This window comes from Musa acuminata, chromosome BXJ3-7, assembly GCF_036884655.1.
Source record: "Musa acuminata AAA Group cultivar baxijiao chromosome BXJ3-7, Cavendish_Baxijiao_AAA, whole genome shotgun sequence".
NCBI lineage: Eukaryota > Viridiplantae > Streptophyta > Magnoliopsida > Zingiberales > Musaceae > Musa > Musa acuminata.
Window position 1 is genome coordinate 7622418 of NC_088355.1, and position 21124 is coordinate 7643541.

At 38.3% G+C, this 21124-nt stretch overlaps 1 protein-coding gene across 1 annotated transcript; it reads left to right on the top strand.

Annotated features, from left to right (window-relative positions):
- Window positions 1-48: 48 nt before the first annotated feature.
- On the top strand, window positions 49-19998 carry LOC135643119 (probable serine/threonine protein kinase IREH1). The gene is made up of 18 exons (XM_065159725.1): window positions 49-1024; window positions 1332-1402; window positions 1526-1711; window positions 1828-3201; window positions 4079-4251; window positions 4471-4717; window positions 6600-6692; window positions 6803-6943; window positions 7022-7114; window positions 10226-10436; window positions 10523-10608; window positions 12967-13055; window positions 16400-16451; window positions 16555-16611; window positions 16687-16860; window positions 17051-17128; window positions 19336-19495; window positions 19578-19998. The coding sequence occupies exons 1-17, from the start codon at window positions 313-315 to the stop codon at window positions 19417-19419; spliced, it is 3921 nt and encodes a 1306-aa protein (XP_065015797.1). The 5' UTR covers window positions 49-312; the 3' UTR covers window positions 19420-19495; window positions 19578-19998.
- Window positions 19999-21124: the final 1126 nt, after the last annotated feature.

The window sequence follows — 21124 nt, forward strand, 5'->3', positions numbered from 1 at the left end:
TTACATAAAATTGACATTACAAATGTGAAATGTTCTACCTCGGGATTTCCATTTGAGGGATTGCCAATCCTGTACACGTGTCAAGTCCGGTCTACGGCCAAGCAAGGCTGCAAGTCTAACCTAATTCTCCGGTCACCAAATCTGGAATCCCTCCGCTGTTCAACTCCTCCTCTCTTCCTCGCACGCCCCTACATTTCCTCTCCGCTGTCCCCCTCACCACCCCGAGACTTGTCCGAAACGCCACGCTTCTCTCCGTTGCTGTGGTCTGGCCGCCGTCCGCAGCTCCCGAGTGTGCAGGAGAGAGAGGGGGAGATGGTGTTCAAGGGGCGCTTCTTCTCCTCCTCTAAGAAGTCGGACTCCTCCTCCAGCCCCGACGGATCCAATAGCCCCGGCGGCTCCACCTTCGGTTCCCCCTCCACCGCCCGATCCGACAAGAAAAAGTCCAAATCCAACGCCGCCCCCGCCGCCGCTTCCCCCCGCCATACCCTCATCAAGGACGCCGTCGAGAAGCATCACCTGCAGCACCAGCAAAAGAAGAAGGATAAGGATGCGAAAGATTCCAAGGGGAAGGATACCGCCCATGCTTCCTCCCCCAAGCCCTCCCCTGCGGCCGCCACTGCCGCTGCCGACAGCGGCTCGTCGCCCGCCAAGCTCCGTAAAGGGGCGGCGGTGGGCAAGGATGGGGCTGGGCCGGCGGCAGCCCTCTCCCCCATCCTGGTATCCTCGCTCGGTCTCAACCGGATAAAAACTAGATCAGGGCCTTTGCCGCAGGAAGGCCTCCGTGGAGAGCACAGGATGTCGGGCCTCGGGAGTAGCAACTTGTCGAGAACCACTGGCTCTGCCTCAGCATATGTTTCGTCCACTTCGATGGCTAGAACAGGGGTTGACAGTGGTGGTGCGAAGAAGGACGGTAAGACCCTAGACAAGGTGCCCGAGTCGTGTACCAGTTCTTGGGCTGATCACGGTGGGGGTGGTGCCAAGCAGTGGTTCACAACCAGCATGGATGCACCATTCGGGTGGCAGGGTAAATAATTTCAACCTTTTGCTTTTCAGATGGATACGTCTATGTAGCATTGAAATTATTGTTGACATGACCTTTTTGGGTGTTAGTGTTAATATCTTAGTTATCCACAATGGATGTATATTGGTTATCATCATAAATTTACCATGTTCCAATCTTTCGCCTACAATTGTAAATAAATATGCAAATTTGTTCAGATATGCTTGCATGTGATATTATTTCGGCTAATTCCAATAAGAATACTTGATCGTAGTCATGAGGTCGAATATTTTCATCACTGCCAATAGACCTAATTATTTTTCCCTTGCAGGAAAAGCTGATCTACCATGGAATAAATATGAGGATTTAAGTAATAATACTACATTTGCTTCGGAAGCAGAGGTTGGACATCAGTTACATTTTGTGTTTTAAAGCACAATTAGTATTCATGTCTTGCCATGTATCACTTCATATAAGATTTTTGATTGAGGTGTGAATAATGGTTTTAATTGTTTGCTCTTACAGTCACCATATGATGCTTGTGAAACTCCTAAGGAGTCTGAATCTCCTCGCTTTAAAGAAATAATGCAGGCTACTAGTGTGCCCAGGAAGAAGTTTCCTGGAGATGTTAAAAGTTACTCACATGAGCTGAGCTCCAAAGGAGTACGACCATTTCCATTTTGGAAGCCTAGAAGTGCATACAATTTGAAGGTGATTACAGTCTTCATTGAAACTCTTCTTTGAGAAATTCCTTCCTGAATGTTCTATTCATATAAGCTTGGAAATTTTTGGATAGGATGGTTATGTACTTCTAATGTGCTGTACAGGAAGTCTTGAAAGTTATTCAGGTGAAATTCGAGAAAGCAAAGGATGAGGTAAACTCGGATCTGGCTATTTTTGCTGGTGATTTGGTTAGTATAATGGAGAAAAATCTAGAAAGCCATCCTGAGTGGAAAGAAATCTTAGAAGATTTGTTGATACTTGCTCGGAGCTGTTGTGTTATGTCACCCGGGGAATTCTGGCTTCAGTGTGAAGGCTTAGTTCAGGATTTGGATGATCGTCGCCAGGAGCTTCCCTCAGGAATGCTAAAGAAGCTTCATACACACATGCTCTTTATCCTTACTAGATGCACTAGATTACTTCAATTTCACAAGGAAAGTGGTTTTGCTGAGGATGAGATATCTATGGATCCAGGATCCAAGAAATTGCATTCTGCTGAGGTAGCATCAGTACCAGCAAAAGATAGTAAACATATGTTTATGAAGGCTGAAAAGAACTCTGTGGAAACAGTTGTTTCAAGGAGGTCCTATAGTCAAGAACAATACAACTTAAAATGGAAAAGAAGCCAGGAGATAAAGCCTGTCGATTTCTTCTCACAGCTTGACGTTGCAAAGGATGATTCCCCTTCTTCCAGAGAACGCATGGCTTCTTGGAAACCTCTACCATCACCTGCACCAAAGGACAAAAAAAAGTCTATACCCCTTATTGATGAATCACCCAATGGGAAGGTCGAATGCTCACAACTGAGAGCGACTTTAGATAAAGGCTTGATCACCACTGATCCTCCTAAGCAGACTAGTTCTGTTCATGCCTCTGTGAATCAATCTGTTCCTTCCAAGCATCAGCACAATGTTTCATGGGGCTTTTGGTCAGATCAGCAGAGTATTTCTGAAGAAGGATCAATTATGTGTCGTATCTGTGAGGAGTATGTTCCTACTTCGTTTGTGGAGGAACACTCAAAAGTTTGTGCTGTTGCAGATAGATGTGACCAAAAAGGTTTTAGTGTTGACGAGCGTCTCATCAGAATAGCCGAGACTCTAGAGAAGATGGTAGAGTCCTATAAACAGAAAGATCTTCCTAATGTTCTTGGAAGCCCGGATGTAGCAAATATCTCTAGGACAAGTTTGATTGAAGAATCAGATATTCCTTATCCAAAGTTAAGTGATTGGTCCCGGCTAGGTTCGGCTGATATGCTTGACTCTCTTCATGAGACTGAAAATACTCTTCTTTTCGATGACCTAAAAAATCTGTCATCAATGACTTGCAAGACTCGTTTTGGTTCAAAGTCTGATCAAGGAATGACTACCTCATCAGCAGGCAGCATGACTCCCCGATCGCCTATAATGACACCAAGGGCTAGCCATATTGACATGCTTTTGACAGGGAAGAATGCTACTTCTGAGTGTGAGGATCTCCCGCAGGTGGTTATTATCTAATGAATGCAATATGTTCATTCTTTTAAACATTTGCACTGGTACCCATTCTTCATGTCTGCTTTCTAACAATTAGCTTAATTGACAAATTATGTTTTTCAGGTTTATTATTTTTACTTGTATTATGAATCTAAACACTCACATATAAATGTACATGCATTTATGTTATACATGTATTATTTTGCCCGTCTTTGTTAGCAAATCAGGATTCTTTTTCTGAATCTTTTTGAAATTTGCTTTTGTTGCCTATGATGCATGCAAGCTGTGCCTACTATTTGCATGTGGTCTGATGTATTTGTTATTATTCACTCATCTGATCATCTTATTCTAGGAAAGGGAGGATTTTCAGAAATTTCTAATTGGCAACTTATCCATTATTATGACACATAATATCTCCTAACGATGCTTAATTTAGATGTATAAGCTTATTTTATTTGCTGTTGAAGTATATATTGCTATTACTTTGTACTGCTTTAACAGTTTTACTTTCCATTTACTTATAGTATTTCTCTGAATTCGGACATGTTTTCATATCTCAATCTTAACTAGGAACTGAATTTGTCTATTTCTGTTGTTTTGTAAATTAAGGTATGGCCTGATATTATTGGAAAATTAGTATGAAAAGTTGTAGATTTCATTGTCAGTTTGTGTAAACATGGCAGTCCCGTTTAAGTCACTTCAAGTAGTGAATTGATTGATCCAATTTTAAAGCATTGATAATTTGAGGAATACAAACTCCTTCATTCAATTGTAAAAGCATGATGCTGTTGTTGGATTCTCCAACTGCATTTGTTTGCAGCTACAGATTGTTTATGACTAAGCATGTCATTCATCAGGGGTGCTCAATTTTCTCTGAATGATGCAGATGATTGAACTTGCTGATATTGCTCGATGCATAGCAAATACTCTGGTGGATGAAGAAAAATCCTTGAACTATTTAGTTTCATGTTTGGAAGATCTACAAGAAGTTATGAACCGTCGGAAGCTTGAAGCACTTACAGTGCAGACATTTGGAACCCGTATAGAGAAGCTCCATCGGTAGGTAGATCTATCGATTGTCATAAGAGTGTCAACTTTTTTGTTTTCTCATTTTTTTCTCAGAAGTTTAATTGCATGCATGCATGCATTCAAGAAAGATTAATATGCTCTGGAATTTGGATGTTTTTTCAATTCCGCCAAGGCATTCTGTATTCTCTTGTTCTCTCACCTCTTATGATCATGACTGCTCTTTACCTTTTGCTATGTGCCATCCTATAGTGAGAAGTACTTGCAGCTTTGCGATACAGTAACTTCGCTTGACATGGAAAAGGTTGAGGCAACAAGTACTATGATGGATGAAGAAGATGATGTAGTTCACAGCTTGCAAGCAAGTCCTGTTCACGCTACCACTAAGGATCGAACATCTATAGATGATTTTGAAATTATTAAGCCCATCAGCCGTGGGGCATATGGTCGGGTTTTCTTGGCCAAGAAACGAACTACAGGAGATCTCTTTGCAATAAAGGTACTGAGTGATGCCTGAAGTTGTCAGGTTTTTTTTTTCCTGAGGTCAGCTCTAATAATTGTGTACTATCACGAGTGTTTTTTGGTTGCTTCTTATGTTGATCTTGTATCTATGGAATTTTGTTGTTATCATGTCTTATACAGACCTTTCCTATATCCATCTAGGGCCTTTCTATTTTTTGAAGTGGTTACACTGACTGCATCAATATCAAGCCTGAGATACTTACCCTGAGATAGCACCAGATGATGATTGCTTTGGAATTTCCTTAAATCTAATCCTTGAAATGACAGGTTAATTTAGAATATCAAGTACTGAGTGACATGTAGAAATTGAGAAAAATGAATATCTTGAAATCCTCGAGGGTTTTGGTTGGTAGTGACTATGCATAACCAAATATATTAAAACGATGGCGTGTTTTCTCGTTGATGTAATTACACAATTTTCTTTTTGCTGCAACCTTTAATGCGTGATCTTTTTCGTTTGGGTTTTCTAACTAAGAAAATTCATTCCACGGGTGTTGGACTTTTTACTTCCTATATTTTTATCCATGCTTGTTATTGCTTACCATCATTCAGTTTTTATTATTACACTCATTGAGTGTGTTTGACCAGACCTGTTGATCCCATGGGGTACCTTCATACAGTTAATCATTACATATAGAGTTTCCATGTTGATAGACATTTGTCTGGGCATAGTGGGAATGCATACCACTACTTAATTGCAGCTTGTCCTTTTCAATTGTATCTACATGGCTTAGTTTATGTGCAGGGTCATGTGGTTTATATATGTTTCATGAATTCATGACCTATCACAGTATCCAGAGTACATTATGTGCTATCATGAGCCACTATATCTTAACAGACATGTACTTTTAAGTTTTAGCCAAGGTTATAATCTTAAATGTTAAATAATTATAAATGTAGCTTAATCATATTAAAAAGCTTAATTTCCATGTTACCCTTCAATTTACAATGTGGTACAACTACAAGCCATAAACAGCAAGAAGCTATAATGTGTGGTATAGACAAAAAGGTAAGTATATAGTTCATCTTTTTGTTGAAAATCTGGATGCACAAAGGTTATTTTGGACCTTTTGTTCCTGGAAATAAAATTATATACCTTCACGAACTCCAGACGTACTTCAGGAATGTATGCTTAAGAAATTTAGAACAATGTACCATTTCGTTAGTGAGGATGTGCATGCTAAATGGTTATTTTCCATTCATACACACATGCCTTTTCAAATTATTATAAGAGGGAGAATTCTTAATTGAAGTGATCAGAGCCAATACATCTGGAAGCATCGAAAATTGTGGGTGTTTGTTATGAAGATATATTCTTTTCACTGCTGAGTTTCTGCTAATGTGAACGAATGGTCATCAAGACTTGTTTACAAAATTTCTGTTCTTGATGCATCTTTGTACTTAACCAAGAGTAATATGCTTTGTCTCCTTTTAGTTCCGTTGTGCTTCAATTTTCCTTTTTTGTTGTGGTTGTTCCCTAATTCAATACAATGCTTATTGTTTGGCCATAGAGTGATGAATCGTGATCAAGGAGTCTCATATATCCTTTTGTCATTCTATCATATGCATTGTGCATATTGTAATTTTGCCTCAAGTAAACAATACTTTTCATCATATCCTGAGGCGATATTTAATATACTTCCATAGCTGATTCATGTTCTGAAATTCTCTCTCTTCTATCTCATTTGTAACTCCTATTGTTATTATTGTAATTTTCCAGATTCAATTTTGGTTTTGAGATGTACTTTGGTCTATACTTTTTAATTTTTTTCGGATGGTTACATTCTTGTTATTCACAAGTCCTGTTGTGTATATTTTCTTAGTTTGTTATGGTGAAAATTCCATCCAATTTTTTTCAGGTTCTAAAAAAGGCAGATATGATCCGCAAAAATGCTGTTGAGAGTATATTGGCTGAACGTAACATTCTTATTACAGTTCGCAATCCTTTTGTGGTGAGCAATTTTTCTGAAGTTTATATCCTTATACTGAAGTTATCTAGAAGTTTATATCCTTATACTGAAGTTCTCTAACTTTTATCTCACTGGAATGCTTGTTGTGCAAGGTTCGGTTTTTTTATTCTTTTACTTCTCGGGAGAATTTATATCTTGTGATGGAATACTTGAATGGGGGAGATTTGTATTCATTACTGAGGAATTTAGGTTGCTTGGATGAAGATGTTGCTCGAATTTACATCGCCGAAGTTGTACGTTATTCTTTGAGAACTATTTCCTGCATCTGCAATTTTTTTTTGTCCTACTGTAACTGGAGAATAATTTTGCAGGTCCTTGCACTGGAATACCTACATTCATTGCGTGTAGTGCATCGTGATCTGAAGCCAGACAATCTGTTGATTGCTCATGATGGTCACATTAAGGTATTGAAGCTACATACTTTGCATGTGTTTTTAGTAGTTCTGTGGTGACTTTTCCCCATATACTTTGAAGTATTTCACTAAATAATAACATTTTGAAATGACAGTGATCCAATCTTTTCTTGCATGGGTCATGGGTCTGTGGTTTAAGGACTGGTCAATCTATGATTGATCTATGACCGCATTCGGTCAAAGAGTTCATAGCTAGTCTGGAGAGCTCCTGTCTGGTGGTCGATGGTAGGCAAGCGATATTTGCATGAGGGGTGAAAAAGAACTATTGTGGTTGTGGTGGTGGACTTAGTGTTCGATTTTGAGAAAGATGGTTTGGCAGCTTAAGGCCACCCAATCACTGGTGGAGGCAGACTGGAGTGCAGGCTAGGAACCATGACAAACTAAGTATGAAAGGAAATAAAATCCTTTCTGGATGTGAACAGTATATAGTATATAATATACATTGCATCCACTTTGAAGATTTTTTAACTCACAAAAATAGCTAACCGAACAATTCAGTTTTTCAATTGGTTCAGTCACCTGCCCTGATTTTGATTAATTATGATTGTTTAAAGGATCAGGTATAATAATCACTGAACCATGTATAAGCTCTGAAGCTAGTTGGTCAATATTGACATGCTTGACTCAATTGGGTCTTGAAGCACTGCAAGAAAGTGTAGCCTAATGTAGACTGAATTGCAATAAACTTTTGTGTCTCTTTGCCCAAGGTTTTTAATTTCGAATAATATCGCCCATACCGGGTGGTACATACCGGTCTGCTAGCAGACCGTACACGGATCGCTCGCTACTGGACGGTACCGTCGATTGAGAATTGAGGGAGAAGAAAGAAGAGGAAGAAGGGGAAGAAAGAATAGGGAGAAGAAGAGAACCTGGAGATCGGGGTTGCTCTCCCTCCTCATCTGTTGGCGACTTCTCATCTGCGCGGGAGAAGAGTCCTCGGCGACGTTGCCCTACGTGGGGAGAAGAGAGGCGACGTCGCAGATTTTTTTTATATTATATATATATATATATATATATATATGTGTGTGTGTGTGTGTGTGTGTGTGTGTGTGTGTGTGTGTGTGTGTGTGTGTGTGCCGAGCGGTATACCGAAATATATCGTTCGGTTTACAGTATCGTACCGTACTGAGCGAATCTTGAAACTTCGGTACGGTATGAAATTTCAATCTTTGTCTTTGTCTATAGCAATAAGTGCAATCTTGTATTGGACCCTTGTTGGTCCCAAGTCGAACTGGTATGTATTGCCCGTGTTGGTGTACCAAGTATTGGTACATCGGTATAGAGGAAGAAAAAGGAGAAGAGGAAAGAAGAAGCGGAAGCGATGAAGGGAGTGGAAGAGAAAGAGGAAGAAGGAAGAGGATTGCATGAAAGGTGGTAAGTAGCACATGGCGAGTCAGACAATGGTGGTCAGGCAAAAGACAGTGGTTGAGCGAACGCGGCAACTGGGAGATAGAGAAGGACAAGACAGTGTATGTATGTATGTGTGTGTGTGTGTTAGCTGATATTTGTGTTATGCTATGTTAGCTTCACAATTATTGACAGTTTAAAGATTTTTTCCAATATCTGAACATTATCTGATTTTTAACTTATGAATGCATTCCTTGTGTTAAACTTTGCTTTCTCCATCTGCTTCAAGATTTATCCCATGTCTGATAACTATGAAGATTGGTCCAGGTTATATAGCCAAAATTAATTTAAAAATGTGTCTCCTGCCACTGCTTTTCTGGTGAAATTTGGCTTTACATGGCATGCAATATTATCACTGATGAAGAAAATTGTTGCTAGGTTCTTTTACTTGAAAATTAAGTAATATATTGGTGGTATTCTCTGATGACTCCCACCAACCTAGCTGAAAGCCTGAAACCAGTCAAGTATTAGTGAATGGCTTTCAGGTTTTGCATGTACACATTATAGGTGACGTAGGACAGTCTAGCTGATTTGTAGCTGCAAATATTGTTGATTCAGTCAATGCATGGTGGATGTGGAATTATAGTTGAGTCTAACAGAGCGATCAGTTCAAGGAAAGGTGGGCAAGCTTTTCATTTCAGAATTCTTGGTGGCCAAGCTTCCATTTCAGAAAATTCCAGTATATTCCTTCCATCTAATCTTCTATATGTGGCTATCAGATCCCTCACTTTTGGCCTAGTGCTTAAAAGTTCACTTGTATTTCTATCCCATGCATTCATTGAGTTTGCTTCAATCTTTTTATTATAATCTTAGTGCAAATGTGTCTGAATTGAAACAACTGAGACCTGGTTCAGCCTCATTCTTTGGTGTCTTTAATTGCACCACATCATCTTTAATTTGCACAAATTAGTTATATAGTTGTTAAATTACCTATGCACTCCTGGGGACAAACCCATCAATTCCAGGAGTAAGGCTAGGCACATAGGTCTTGGCACAAGTGTCAAATTAATGCAGTCAAGTCACTGTTCCGATTTAACTAATGCATTTTTGTTATAAAAGCTTCATATTAATTTTAGAAAAATAGCATTTGATTGTTCCTCGACTCTAATGGCTGTGATATTAACATTTTAAAATACTCAGTAGATATGTTATGGTTTGTCGAGTAATTAAACTGAAAAACAAACATGAAAAAACTAGCATATAGCGTTGTTATCTCATAGTGGCACATGTTTATATTGCATGCATATGCAATTATATGTGGAGATATGCTTGCTTGTTTATGTGCATATATGGTAGTCAAGGTGAGGATATCTAAGTTTCTGTGGCATGCATACTGCCTAGGCACTAGCTCATGTGTCATCTGTGTCGAGATTCTGCTTATCGATTTATTTAAACTTTACTAAACTTTGCACCTGTGGTATACATGATCATGTTCTCGTATTGGATTATGTATCTTAATCATTCAAAAGATTAGATCAAAACTTTTATCATATTTTTTTCTCACTTTCTCTACATACACATTGATACCTGCACATGCATTTATGAATATCGGTATATGCATTGCTCTCTCAATAATTGTAATTGTTGGAACATAAGGTTCTTTATATTACAAAATATACATATTACTGAACATGCTTCAAACCTTATTCTTCTTGATACTGTTCTCATTGTTCTTATGTTTTTTGGTCCTGGCAGTTGACCGACTTTGGTCTTTCCAAGGTTGGTCTCATTAACAGTACGGATGATCTATCTGGCCCTGCTGTTAGTGGAACATCATTATTCGGAGAAGACGAACCCCAGATATCTTCATCTGAGCAATTGAATCAGCGAGAATGTCGGAAGAAACGGTCTGCTGTTGGTACACCCGATTATTTAGCACCAGAGATACTTCTAGGAACAGGACATGGTCTGTAGTCTGTACAAGCTATGCAATATTTGGTGACATTCATACTATTTGGTTGTTTCTGGTCACTAAAAATATCACATCTGCAGGTGCAAGTGCTGATTGGTGGTCAGTTGGTGTCATTCTCTTTGAGCTTATTGTTGGAATTCCACCCTTCAATGCAGAACATCCTCAGGTTCTATAAAATCCAGATACTTTGTATCCTTATTTTAGCTCATTCAGATGAATCCAAATACTTTGTATCCTTATTTTAGCTCAATCAGATGTGACAAGGGGGAAAAAAATAATGAGCCTGACTATTAAAGCATTTTATGACTATAGATACCCTGAAAAGAAATATCATCATAAGATGGTCTTGATAAATTCACATGCCTCGTACACAGATGCAAAACTAATTACTAAAATTCACAGAATTGTTGCTTTCCTGACTGCATGAAGAAGCTCTCACTTATTCTTTTAATGTGGATTGGGCTTTCCAAGGTAACTAACTATTTGTGTTTGTTTATCAGTGAACTTGGGTGGGTTCGATAGCTAAATTGTTACAAGTGGTGCATAAACAGAGTGATCTGCTGATCCGCTGTTTAATTTTGCCACAGTCTACCAGTGTACATGTGCCAGGAGAAACTTTTAGGGATTTAAAAAGTACAAATATTAATTCAGCTGTTCCTAGGGGTGATTGTTTGATTAACAAAAGTAGGAAAGTGTTAGTACTAGGTATTACTTCATCAATAGCACTAACTACCATAATAATAATATATGCAAGCTCTTGTGGCCCTAACGCATCCCACATTTTTTATGTTGTCCTTAAGGTCTGTCTTCCACAGTATCGCGGATGCAAGGATAGAACTCTGAAACCACTGAGTGGTGATTTTTAACATGAATGTAGTCTGTGCAACAACTGCATGAAGTTGCCATTTATAATGATGGGATCTGTTTTTATATGTGTTCTTACTAGGATGCAAATATATGATCAGAACATTTCATCTAAGATGCAAATATATGATCAGAACATTTCATCTAAAAGTAGGAATTGCTAAAAGAGATAAACTAATCGGGTCAATGCATGATCCAGTTTATTGATCAGCCTTTTTTTTTGGTTAAATTATTTGCATTTTGATGTACATTACATAGCTGGAAAAAGAATTCTTTACTGATATTTTTTAAATATTATTAAATTTAAAATGTCTGTCTCCCTATAGGTTTTGCTGAATATTTTTTAAAGACTATTAAATTTAAATTAATTAAGTTTTTTGCCTGTTATTTGCTTTCATATCTGAAGAAGGAAATGATGACCCATTTGGATTTACATAATTAAGATTTTTAAAAGGAGAAAGCCTCCTGAATAGACCTGAAACTCTGTTGAAGTATGCTATCAGAACCAGTGATTTAAAAAGTGCTAGACGCCAAAAGGCGCCAAGGTCCACAAACGCCCGAGGCGCTAGGCGCTCGCCCAGGCGCTCGCCCGAGCGAAGCGAGGCGCTAAAATATAAAAATATATAATATAATTAATAATTTCAAATAAATAAAAATTAACAACATTAAAATCAAAATAATATATTATTAATCTATTAACAAAAAATTAATCATCGAGGAAGCAGCGGCGAGCGGCGGCAGCAACAGCGGCGAGCGGCGGCAACAGCAGCGGCGAGCGACGGCAGCGACAGCGGGAAAGGGAAAGGGAACGGAAGGCACGAGCAGCGAGAGGGCTCGCGGGAGGCGCGAGCAGCTGGAGGGCTCGAGGGAGGCGCGAGCAGCGGGAAGGCTTGCGGGAGGGCTCGCAGGAGGCGCGAGCAGCGAGAGGGCTCGCCGGAGGCGCGAGCAGCGGGAGGGCTCGAGAGAGGCGCGAGCAACGGGAAGGCTCGCGGGAGGCGCGAGCAGCGGGAAGGCTCGCGGGAGGCGCGAGAAGCGATAGCGGCGAGCAGCGGTAGCGGGAGCAGGAGCGACGAGCAGCGAGATCGCGATCGGGATCGGGATCGGCAGCGGTAGCGGCGGCAGGTTAGGGTTGGGTAAGGGTTAGGGTTGGGGGTATATCGGTTTAGTTGGTTCGATTGAACCAACTAACAACCGAACCAGACCTAAAAATCTGGTTCGGTCGCCTGGTTTAACCCAGGCGCTCGCCCGAAGCGCCCGACGCCTGGGCTCGGGCGAGCGCCTAGGCGGCGCCTCTTTGAAGTGAGGCGCCTGGACATGAAGCGAGGCGCTCGGGCCTCGCCTCGCCTCGCCCGAGCGCCTAGGCGAGCGCCCGAGCGCCTATTGAAATCACTGATCAGAACTGAACCATCAATCACCTCAATTGGCATATGATATGATCAGTTTTCATCTTCTTCAATCTTTTATTGATATAGTACACTATAAATAGCAACACTTAATCTCTTTGTATTTGATGAACTGATTATGGAATAACAACGTTGAATTCCCTTCTGCATCTTAAAAGCCTGGGTTACACTTAATTAGTTTTGATACCTTTTCTTCTTCATTGTAATTTTTATTTGTTAATTACCATTTTCTCTCTGATGGTTGATTATATTTGTAGAAAATTTTTGACAATATTCTGAATCGTAAAATACCTTGGCCTGGAGTACCTGAAGAAATGAGCTTTGACGCCCAAGATCTTATTGACAAGTAAGAGATAATTCTTTTTTGTGCTTTTCAATGTGCATGCTGTTGTATTTACCTAGTGCATTGGATCAAGCAAAATTTTAGTTGACTTGCATATGACAATTGTTGTTTTAGTTGCATAGTTTCTCTTTTTGAAATTGCTTAGTTTTTGCATTTAATAATCTTGTATTGTCTTTGATGCCTTTTACATATGGCTTCTTTTTCAGTGTGTATTTCATTTTTGTTGCCCTGACTGCCTGACTTACATGTGCCCATCATATCTAGGGCACGAAGCTTCTTAATTTGCTTTGTCTTTCTCATATACTCTAAAGATGCTCATGGGATTTTTCCTTGTTCCCAGAGTATGTTTAATGATCAAGAATAGTAATTGTTAAAAAAATATTTCAGTTATCATATCTTTAGATCTCATTGTTATTTGACATCACAAGGTCATTCATAATTAATGCTTTTAACTTTTTAAATAGATTAGGTATAGAAATTCATGAGTTGATACTTTATTAATAAAACTTTTATTGCCAAAATTCCAAAACTTTAGCAAGAAATCATGCGAAATCATTTATTGTCCTTGTATGATATATTCATTAACTGGTGAAGTCTCTGAAGCTCTATTGTTTCACATTGTTTATGAGTCCAAGTCAACTGGAATCATGTAGCTTCAGAATAGTCAGTGTCCTGCCTTTTATATATAGTGGTTCACCTGATAAGTCTTTCTTTTTGTTCTTGATCTTTATTAAATTGTTTTTACTAGATCAGTAAGTAGGGAAATAAGATTTCCAGATCTCTACAAAAGAGTTTTTACTGGATTTGGTAAATTAGGAAACTAGGACTGACTAGCCCCTTTGGAGAGGTTTTATTAGTTTGGTAAGGTGGAATCAAGGTTTTAGAATCTCGGTCAATGCCAATACTAGTTGATGGTTGGGTTGGCATGATGCTGGATAGCTTGACATACTGACCCCAATTGTAGGTCGATGCCACCGGACTAGAGAGAGAGGGAGAGAAGAGGGGAGAAAGTGGAGGAGGAGGTGGTGGAGGATAAGAGGACGAGGAGGAGGTGGAGGCAGAGGAAGAAAAGGCAGAAGAGGAGGAGGAGCCTTATCAATAGGAGGTGAAGACAGTGATTTGGATGAGGAGGAGATGGTGGCAACATGAAGGGGTGGACATGGCAGCTATGACATCGTGGGAAGTAGGTGACAGCAAAACTGGGAAAGAAAGAAAGCATAGAGAGAGCATATGAGAGGTCAGTTGTTAAAGAAAAATATAAAGAAGTCGGTAGCAGCACCAGACAGCTATTTATCATCTGGTAAGCCTAGCTATCTAATGACTAGCTATCTTGTGAAATAGAGCGGGCTGCAAAATTTATTTTTTCACTTTATTTATTTTGTACAGAAATATTCAAGCAAATCATTGAATTCTACATCAAGCAAAGCACAATGACTACTCACATAATCTTCACCACAATATGGACCTTACACCACCACCATTGCTAATCAAACATTAGATTAAGCCTTAACAGAGGCATTTAACTATGAAAATATTGTATCATAATTATGTCATAGTTTAGTGAGAACACAATATAGTTAGCAAACTATGAAGCATGGATACAGACATTGACATAAACACAAAAATATGTGGACATGCTAACACCGCAGGTCATGTAAAACAGTAAAAGTAGGACAGATCTCTCCATGGTCGAGGCACTAATGCATGTATATTTTTATATGTTGTCATTTCATACTTTGAGAAAGATAAACAATATAAATGAATCAGCACAACAACCATTAACATATGTAGGATATGTTGACAAAAGAACTTCAACATAAGTTTATTAGATCAAGGGGTAAATTAGAAGTCCAGAATACATACACCCATGGTTTGTAATACCATACCATAGGGCAGTACATATCGGTTCGATAGAAGATCGATACGGGCGGTACATCAGTACACCTTAGTGTATCATGTGTCGGTATGTTCGGTACAGCTTGGTACGTACCGTACTGATGGCTGATCGATGTATAGGTACGATACGGTATTTAGAACCTTGCATACACCTGCTTATATTCAACACGCCCTGAAGCCTTTTGTATATGAATTAGGTGTACCTGCATATATGTATACACATAAACAAATGCTGATGGTATCAATCCTTATATAATTTAAACTTTCGGACAAGTATTGGTGTCCGATAGAGATAGGCATTTGAAGTGCCCATGTTTCATTCATGGTGAACCATCTCTAATTTCCCACAGTGGAAATCTGAATAAACAAATTTGAATTAGTGTTGCATGGACATATTTGCAAGAAAATGAGATGGTTAATAAAAAAAGAAAACATTACTAGATACACCAGACTGCCCTATTTTAAGTGGTCTGTGACCCAGTTGATGGTTGGACTGGTAAATACCAGCCAAACCATACTGAACCGGATGTAGTTAAAAAGTAAAAACCTTTGCTTTGACACTATTAAAAATTAAAATCACCCAAAAAGGATAACCGAGCATTACTTTTTTCTGTCCTTTTATTTTCTCCGTTTGTTTATCAGTGAACTCTTTTCTGAAGCAGACATGACTGAATTCTTCCATACAAACAAGATCCCAGATTAAAAAATCAGTATCCGTTGTTGATATCATATTTTGTCAGATAACTCTAAGTTTGATTCTTTTTTCTGCTGAAAATAGTTTCTGCAACTAGCTTTATTAGGTCCTATCTGATCTTGGCCTTTTTTCTCTTGAGTTACTAGATTAACAGTTGGTATCTATTGCATTATAGTATAAACTTATTGTAAGAATCCTGCTGTTATTCCATCTGATAAAAATTACAGCAAACATTAAATTCTATGGAACCCTTATGGATCCTAAAGAAACTCCACCCAGATATTGCGGGTCTCTTCAAACTGGTCCTGCACCGTATGCACCCAAACCCAGGTTATACTTTTTTGTTACCCAAACTAGATTCTTTCTGCAATTGATACATGGACAAGAATATATTTTTGAACAGTTGAATTTGTGGATCGCTATATCAAACTAGTTAAAAGATCCCGTTGATCTTCTTTTGCTGGTAGAACAACGTCTACCATGTATAGCAGGTCTCTTCTGACTGGCCTTGCATTATATACACTGAACCTACTGTTCCAAACTAAATTGAACGAACAATATAAACATGGACAAGACAAGCTGTAGACTGCTAAGGGTTTGATTGCTAGCTGTTTTGCATTTTCATATCAAACAAGATTTGTGTCAGTATAAAGGTACTGTACTATTCTGTTTTTTCATTGTCTGGTCTTGGAGACTTGATCTTTGCACACGAATATGATATTATGTTGATTTTCTGCTGTTGCCAACTTCCTTGCAGATTATTGACCGAAGATCCTCATCAAAGACTTGGAGCGAAAGGTGCATCAGAAGTATGTTGTCTTTATGTAGCCACTATAATTTATGGCTGCATGTCTTTAGTTTATGCATACCAAGCTCCATCTTCTTGATGTTTACTCAAATATAATTTTCTAGGTCAAGCAACATGTGTTTTTCAAAGATATTAATTGGGACACACTTGCAAGGCAGAAGGTGATGCCAATTATTGTCTTCCTATTTGCCTTTCTGTATACTAAAATGAGTCTGCTAATGCTGCTACTTTTGCAGGCTGCATTTGTTCCTTCATCTGATAATGCACTTGATACGAGTTACTTCACCAGTCGTTATTCTTGGAACCCATCAGACGAACAGATATATGAAGCCAGTGAATTTGAAGATTCAAGTGATAATGGAAGCATAAGTGGAAACAGTAGTTGTTTAAGCAACCACCATGATGAAATAGTATGAAATTGTGCTTGTGGTTTTATTTTTTTATTTGGTGAATTTATTCAAGAAAATAATGGTTTTATTTTCTTTTTGCTGACTAGTCAATCTTTCTACTAATGTTTACCAATTATGCTTTTGTATTGGAATATTCAAATTTTCTATTGCAAAGAATGTTGATCTTTTTTGTTTTAATCATGACAAACAGGTTGATGAGTGTGGAGGCCTTGCGGAGTTTGATTCTGGCTCATCTGTCAATTATTCATTTAGTAACTTTTCTTTCAAGGTAACTTCAGCTCAATCATATTAATTTCTTCTATTGTTGATTACTTTCAGTCAAAGTTTCTGACACTACAAGTAACTTAGGCAGTCTTGGGCATAAGATTATTTACTCCAAAGATAGTCGAAAACAATAGAATTAAGAAAGCAATTCTATAGATTCATTCAAAGAAGATAGTGTGAGATGATGTGCTACAATCATGCAGCAGCGGTAGAGGAACTGCAAATAGTAGTTGCGGATAGGCATATGTTGAACATCTGTTAAAAAGATTAGGTTAATTAACTTGATGAGTGAAACCCCAAAAAGTTTGAAGTAAAGAGAGAAGAATAAAGCATGCACATTGCACTACAACAAAATTTGTTGATCTTTAATATTTTTGGTCTAGTGCAATTATCTGAAAGCTTCTACAGGTTTCCCCTTTTGTTGACCTTAAAGAAAAGAAAAACAAGTTTTTCCATTGTTAACTGTGGATACAAAAAAGGATGCTACATTTAGAAGTCCATATGTAGGCTTCAAGAATTTGAATGGGGGTTTACATGTTTTAAATGTGTTAAAAGTTTATATGTAGTGTTTGGGCCTGTCCTACTGTCTCAAGCCTCAAGAAGTGGTCATGCTACTTATCACTTTATTGTAGTATCACAACAGGTGATGAGTTCAAATTTAGCACTCTTAATACTTCCCTTTCCCTTTGATCTTTAACCCGGGTCTTTTTCTGGATTCTGTTAACCTTCGACTTATGTCACTTATCATACAATTTGATTCACATGCCAAGCCCATTTATCCTTCATCTGGTCTGCATGTGATCAGGGATGTTAGATCATAGGTCTAATTGTGGCCTTCTCTCACTTTGGCTATTAGGAAAGTGATCACCCAACTTTCTGTTTTATCAAAATGAGGAAGACAGCATTCAATTTGTAGAATATGTATGGTTGTTAATTGTGGTGGATGGATTCTGCCGATGAGATGCCCCAAGCATTATTTCTTAGTTGTGCTTTACAATTTGCTTTACTTATGACTTTTTCTCGGGTATGGTTAGAGATGAATATTCCAGGTTGGCACTAACCTAGAATCACATGACATCCTTCAAATATTATACTTTGCAACATTTACTTTTTTAATTGTTTTAATTTAAGAATTCAAGACAATATTTGTAAAGTGCTAGAATTAGTCAGCCTAAGGTAAAGATTCAAGTTCATAATTCTTGTACTAGAAGCATCATTTTATAGATGATATGCTAACTGCTATATAGAGAGGTATCTTAAATGCAAATGTGTTGTGAGCCTTCAATTCCTGGAGTACTCTCATCACATTTGGCTTTCAACAATAATCGCTGTCCAATATATTGTGTACTGTCTTGCTGTTGTGTTGTGTTTTGCTGTCTCCGGGTTCCTACACAGGGGTTTAGCGAAGTACTTTTTGAAAACCTGGTCTGGACATTACTTATGTTTGAGATATATTTGTATCAATCTTGACTTCTAAAGCACCATAGCAGTTATACCTGTTTGCTCTCCTGGAGTTATGGCATGCTTGAAGAGCTTAAGAAACTTGTCAGTTTGCCATATGCCATTAGAAGTAAAAGGGATTCATTCTCTCTTAAAACTGTCCAGTAAATATTTCCTCAATATTCAAGCTCTTTTGATGCCCTCAGAACCCTAAACTGTAATGAAAAAAGAAAAAAAATGTGATTATTGTTGTACAGCATGTGTTTCATAATTGTCGCTTAAAAAACCAGGCATTAAAATTGCCCTTCTATGGTGAAAGCTCTTCAAGTATCAAGAATTTCTTGAAAATTACTACAAAATTTGCTGCTGCAACATCCAAGTGCATCATTATGTAGCAGATGACACCAGTTTCAGTAGGTAATCAATAGTATCTTGTTGGAAACAAGGGAATGGCAACAGCCATGTTGACTTGGTAATCAGTCATGATTAATTTGTTGGTTTGGACTTTTATCAGAGAGTCAGGACATTGCGTTGGCAAATGAATACATCCATTTAGCTTCCACAAAGTTAAAAGTGTAATTTACATAAATATGCTTCTTATAAATCTGCATCAGAGTGATTTGGCATTAAGGTTTAGTGAGGATAATAAAATAAGCTAAATTTCATACCATTCCAAGAAGAGCCATTCCTGTATTTAGATATATTCTTTTTGACTTGTTTTCTGCATTTTCCGTTAACTTGATCCTGAACTCTCTTGTCTTTGGTGATTAGAACCTGTCACAGCTTGCATCGATCAACTATGATTTGCTCAGCAAGGGTTGGAAGGAGGATCCACAGCCAAAATCTGAAACTTAAGTTGTATTGCTTTTGCAAGTTGTTTCATTCGAACAATCTCATAAAAATCTTCGTGTCTCATGTACATCTTGTAAATGTAAGTGAAAAACAGCACATAAAAATTCAGATTTGTTTCATTACTGCTTGTTTATTCTTGATCTTGTTTTCTACTCTTCCAGAGACATAGGCTCAGGACAACTACAGGCTGGTGTTCTTCACCTTGTAGACCACTGCTCCAATGGCTGCCTACAATTTTAGTGGAGTGATCAGTCCTTTCTGATTCTGTATCATTCATTCTCCATGAATGGCTTTGCCCATGAAATTGCCTATGGCATGGAACAACAATTCAAGCTGGGAAATTGCAAATATTCCCTTTGACTGGTGATGCCCCGGCAACTAGTGACAATGGTCTGGCAGTCTTGTGCCTAATCTACTTGTACGTGAGTGTTAATTTGCCTGTATGCCAAGAGAGAGGAGTTTTCTGTTGAACAAGAAAGGAAGAAGAGTGAAGGCTGGTCCTTGTGGCTTATAGCAGTTATTCTGTGTGGATGCATGTCCCAATTTGTATTTGCTAATTTATTCATGTTTGCATTGTCTGCATCGATGCATGTTATGTTATGAGCTGTGTCTTTAGATAGAGTTGATCTTTTGCTTATACACCTGAGTGTGCTGTGTGCCTGGTGCACGATTTGGTTTCTTTGCACGTGAGGGAGTGCTTCATGTTCATGTTTCAACTATCACCTGCTTGTCAGTTACGTTCATGATTTTTCTTCCTTTATTTCCCTTCTTTTTTCCTTTGTGTGGTGCAGTGAAATTTTTGCGCATGGTTCTGTCAACGGACTATCTCTGTGCTGATAAAATTATCTTTATGAGATAGAGATATGTTTCCATTGTCACATGAACTTTGGTCTCCATTTTAACATGCTATAAATTATCTTTTCTCCCTTCACATTGGCCACGAGGTGGATCATTCATCTCCCAAGTGTTTGATGGGTTGCTGGCATATAAGAGTTTTGTATGTGCGTTTCCAAATAAAGATCGTAGTTGAAATTACATGAACTCTGTTCTGCATGAAATTTTGCGAGGATGTATGATGTCTTATAAATTTGTCTAAAATCGAGTCAATCATGTAGGAATATATAGCTGTATGTTTTGTCAGGTTTGATAGATTAATCTCACTTCCGAGTATCTACTGCTGTATGGAAGTTGCAGGAATGGCAAAAAATTCTCGACATCTGGTTCGCCAACCATTTCATAAAGCTAACGGCAGAAGGACAAGCTTGTGGTATGTAGTCTTTGATATCCAAAATGTGGATGTGCCGTTGTCAAACACTTAATGATTAATGTAGGATTAATCTATCTATCTTCTTTGTACTTTAATATTTTTGTACAATTTATTCTCTGTTTCTTCTTCATTCGTATAAAGCTACGTCAATAGATAAAGAGGTTTGCTGCAGTAAAATTCTATTGCTTGTGATTATGCTCTGAAACTGATTTGCAACCTCATCCCATCTTTATCCCTACTTAACCATCTTGACATCTAAATAATAATTATGTTTTAATTTAATCCTCTTCACGTAGTTGATTGATCATAATTAGTGGAATACTAACAAATTAGCATACAAAACCTTTTCTATAGATAGTCCTCGCCACGGTTCCAGAACTGTCAGATTCCAATTTTCCAAAACCAAGAACTGAGGTTCGAACAATTATTATTTTTTATTTT

Bases quoted from the DNA above. Each gene is read 5' to 3' on its own strand.
- LOC135643119 (XM_065159725.1), top strand. From the start codon at position 313: ATGGTGTTCAAGGGGCGCTTCTTCTCCTCCTCTAAGAAGTCGGACTCC. The intron at 1,403-1,525 runs GTTGGACATCAG...TTGCTCTTACAG, and splicing joins CATTTGCTTCGGAAGCAGAG to TCACCATATGATGCTTGTGA. The intron at 10,609-12,966 runs GTTCTATAAAAT...TTATATTTGTAG, and splicing joins TCAATGCAGAACATCCTCAG to AAAATTTTTGACAATATTCT.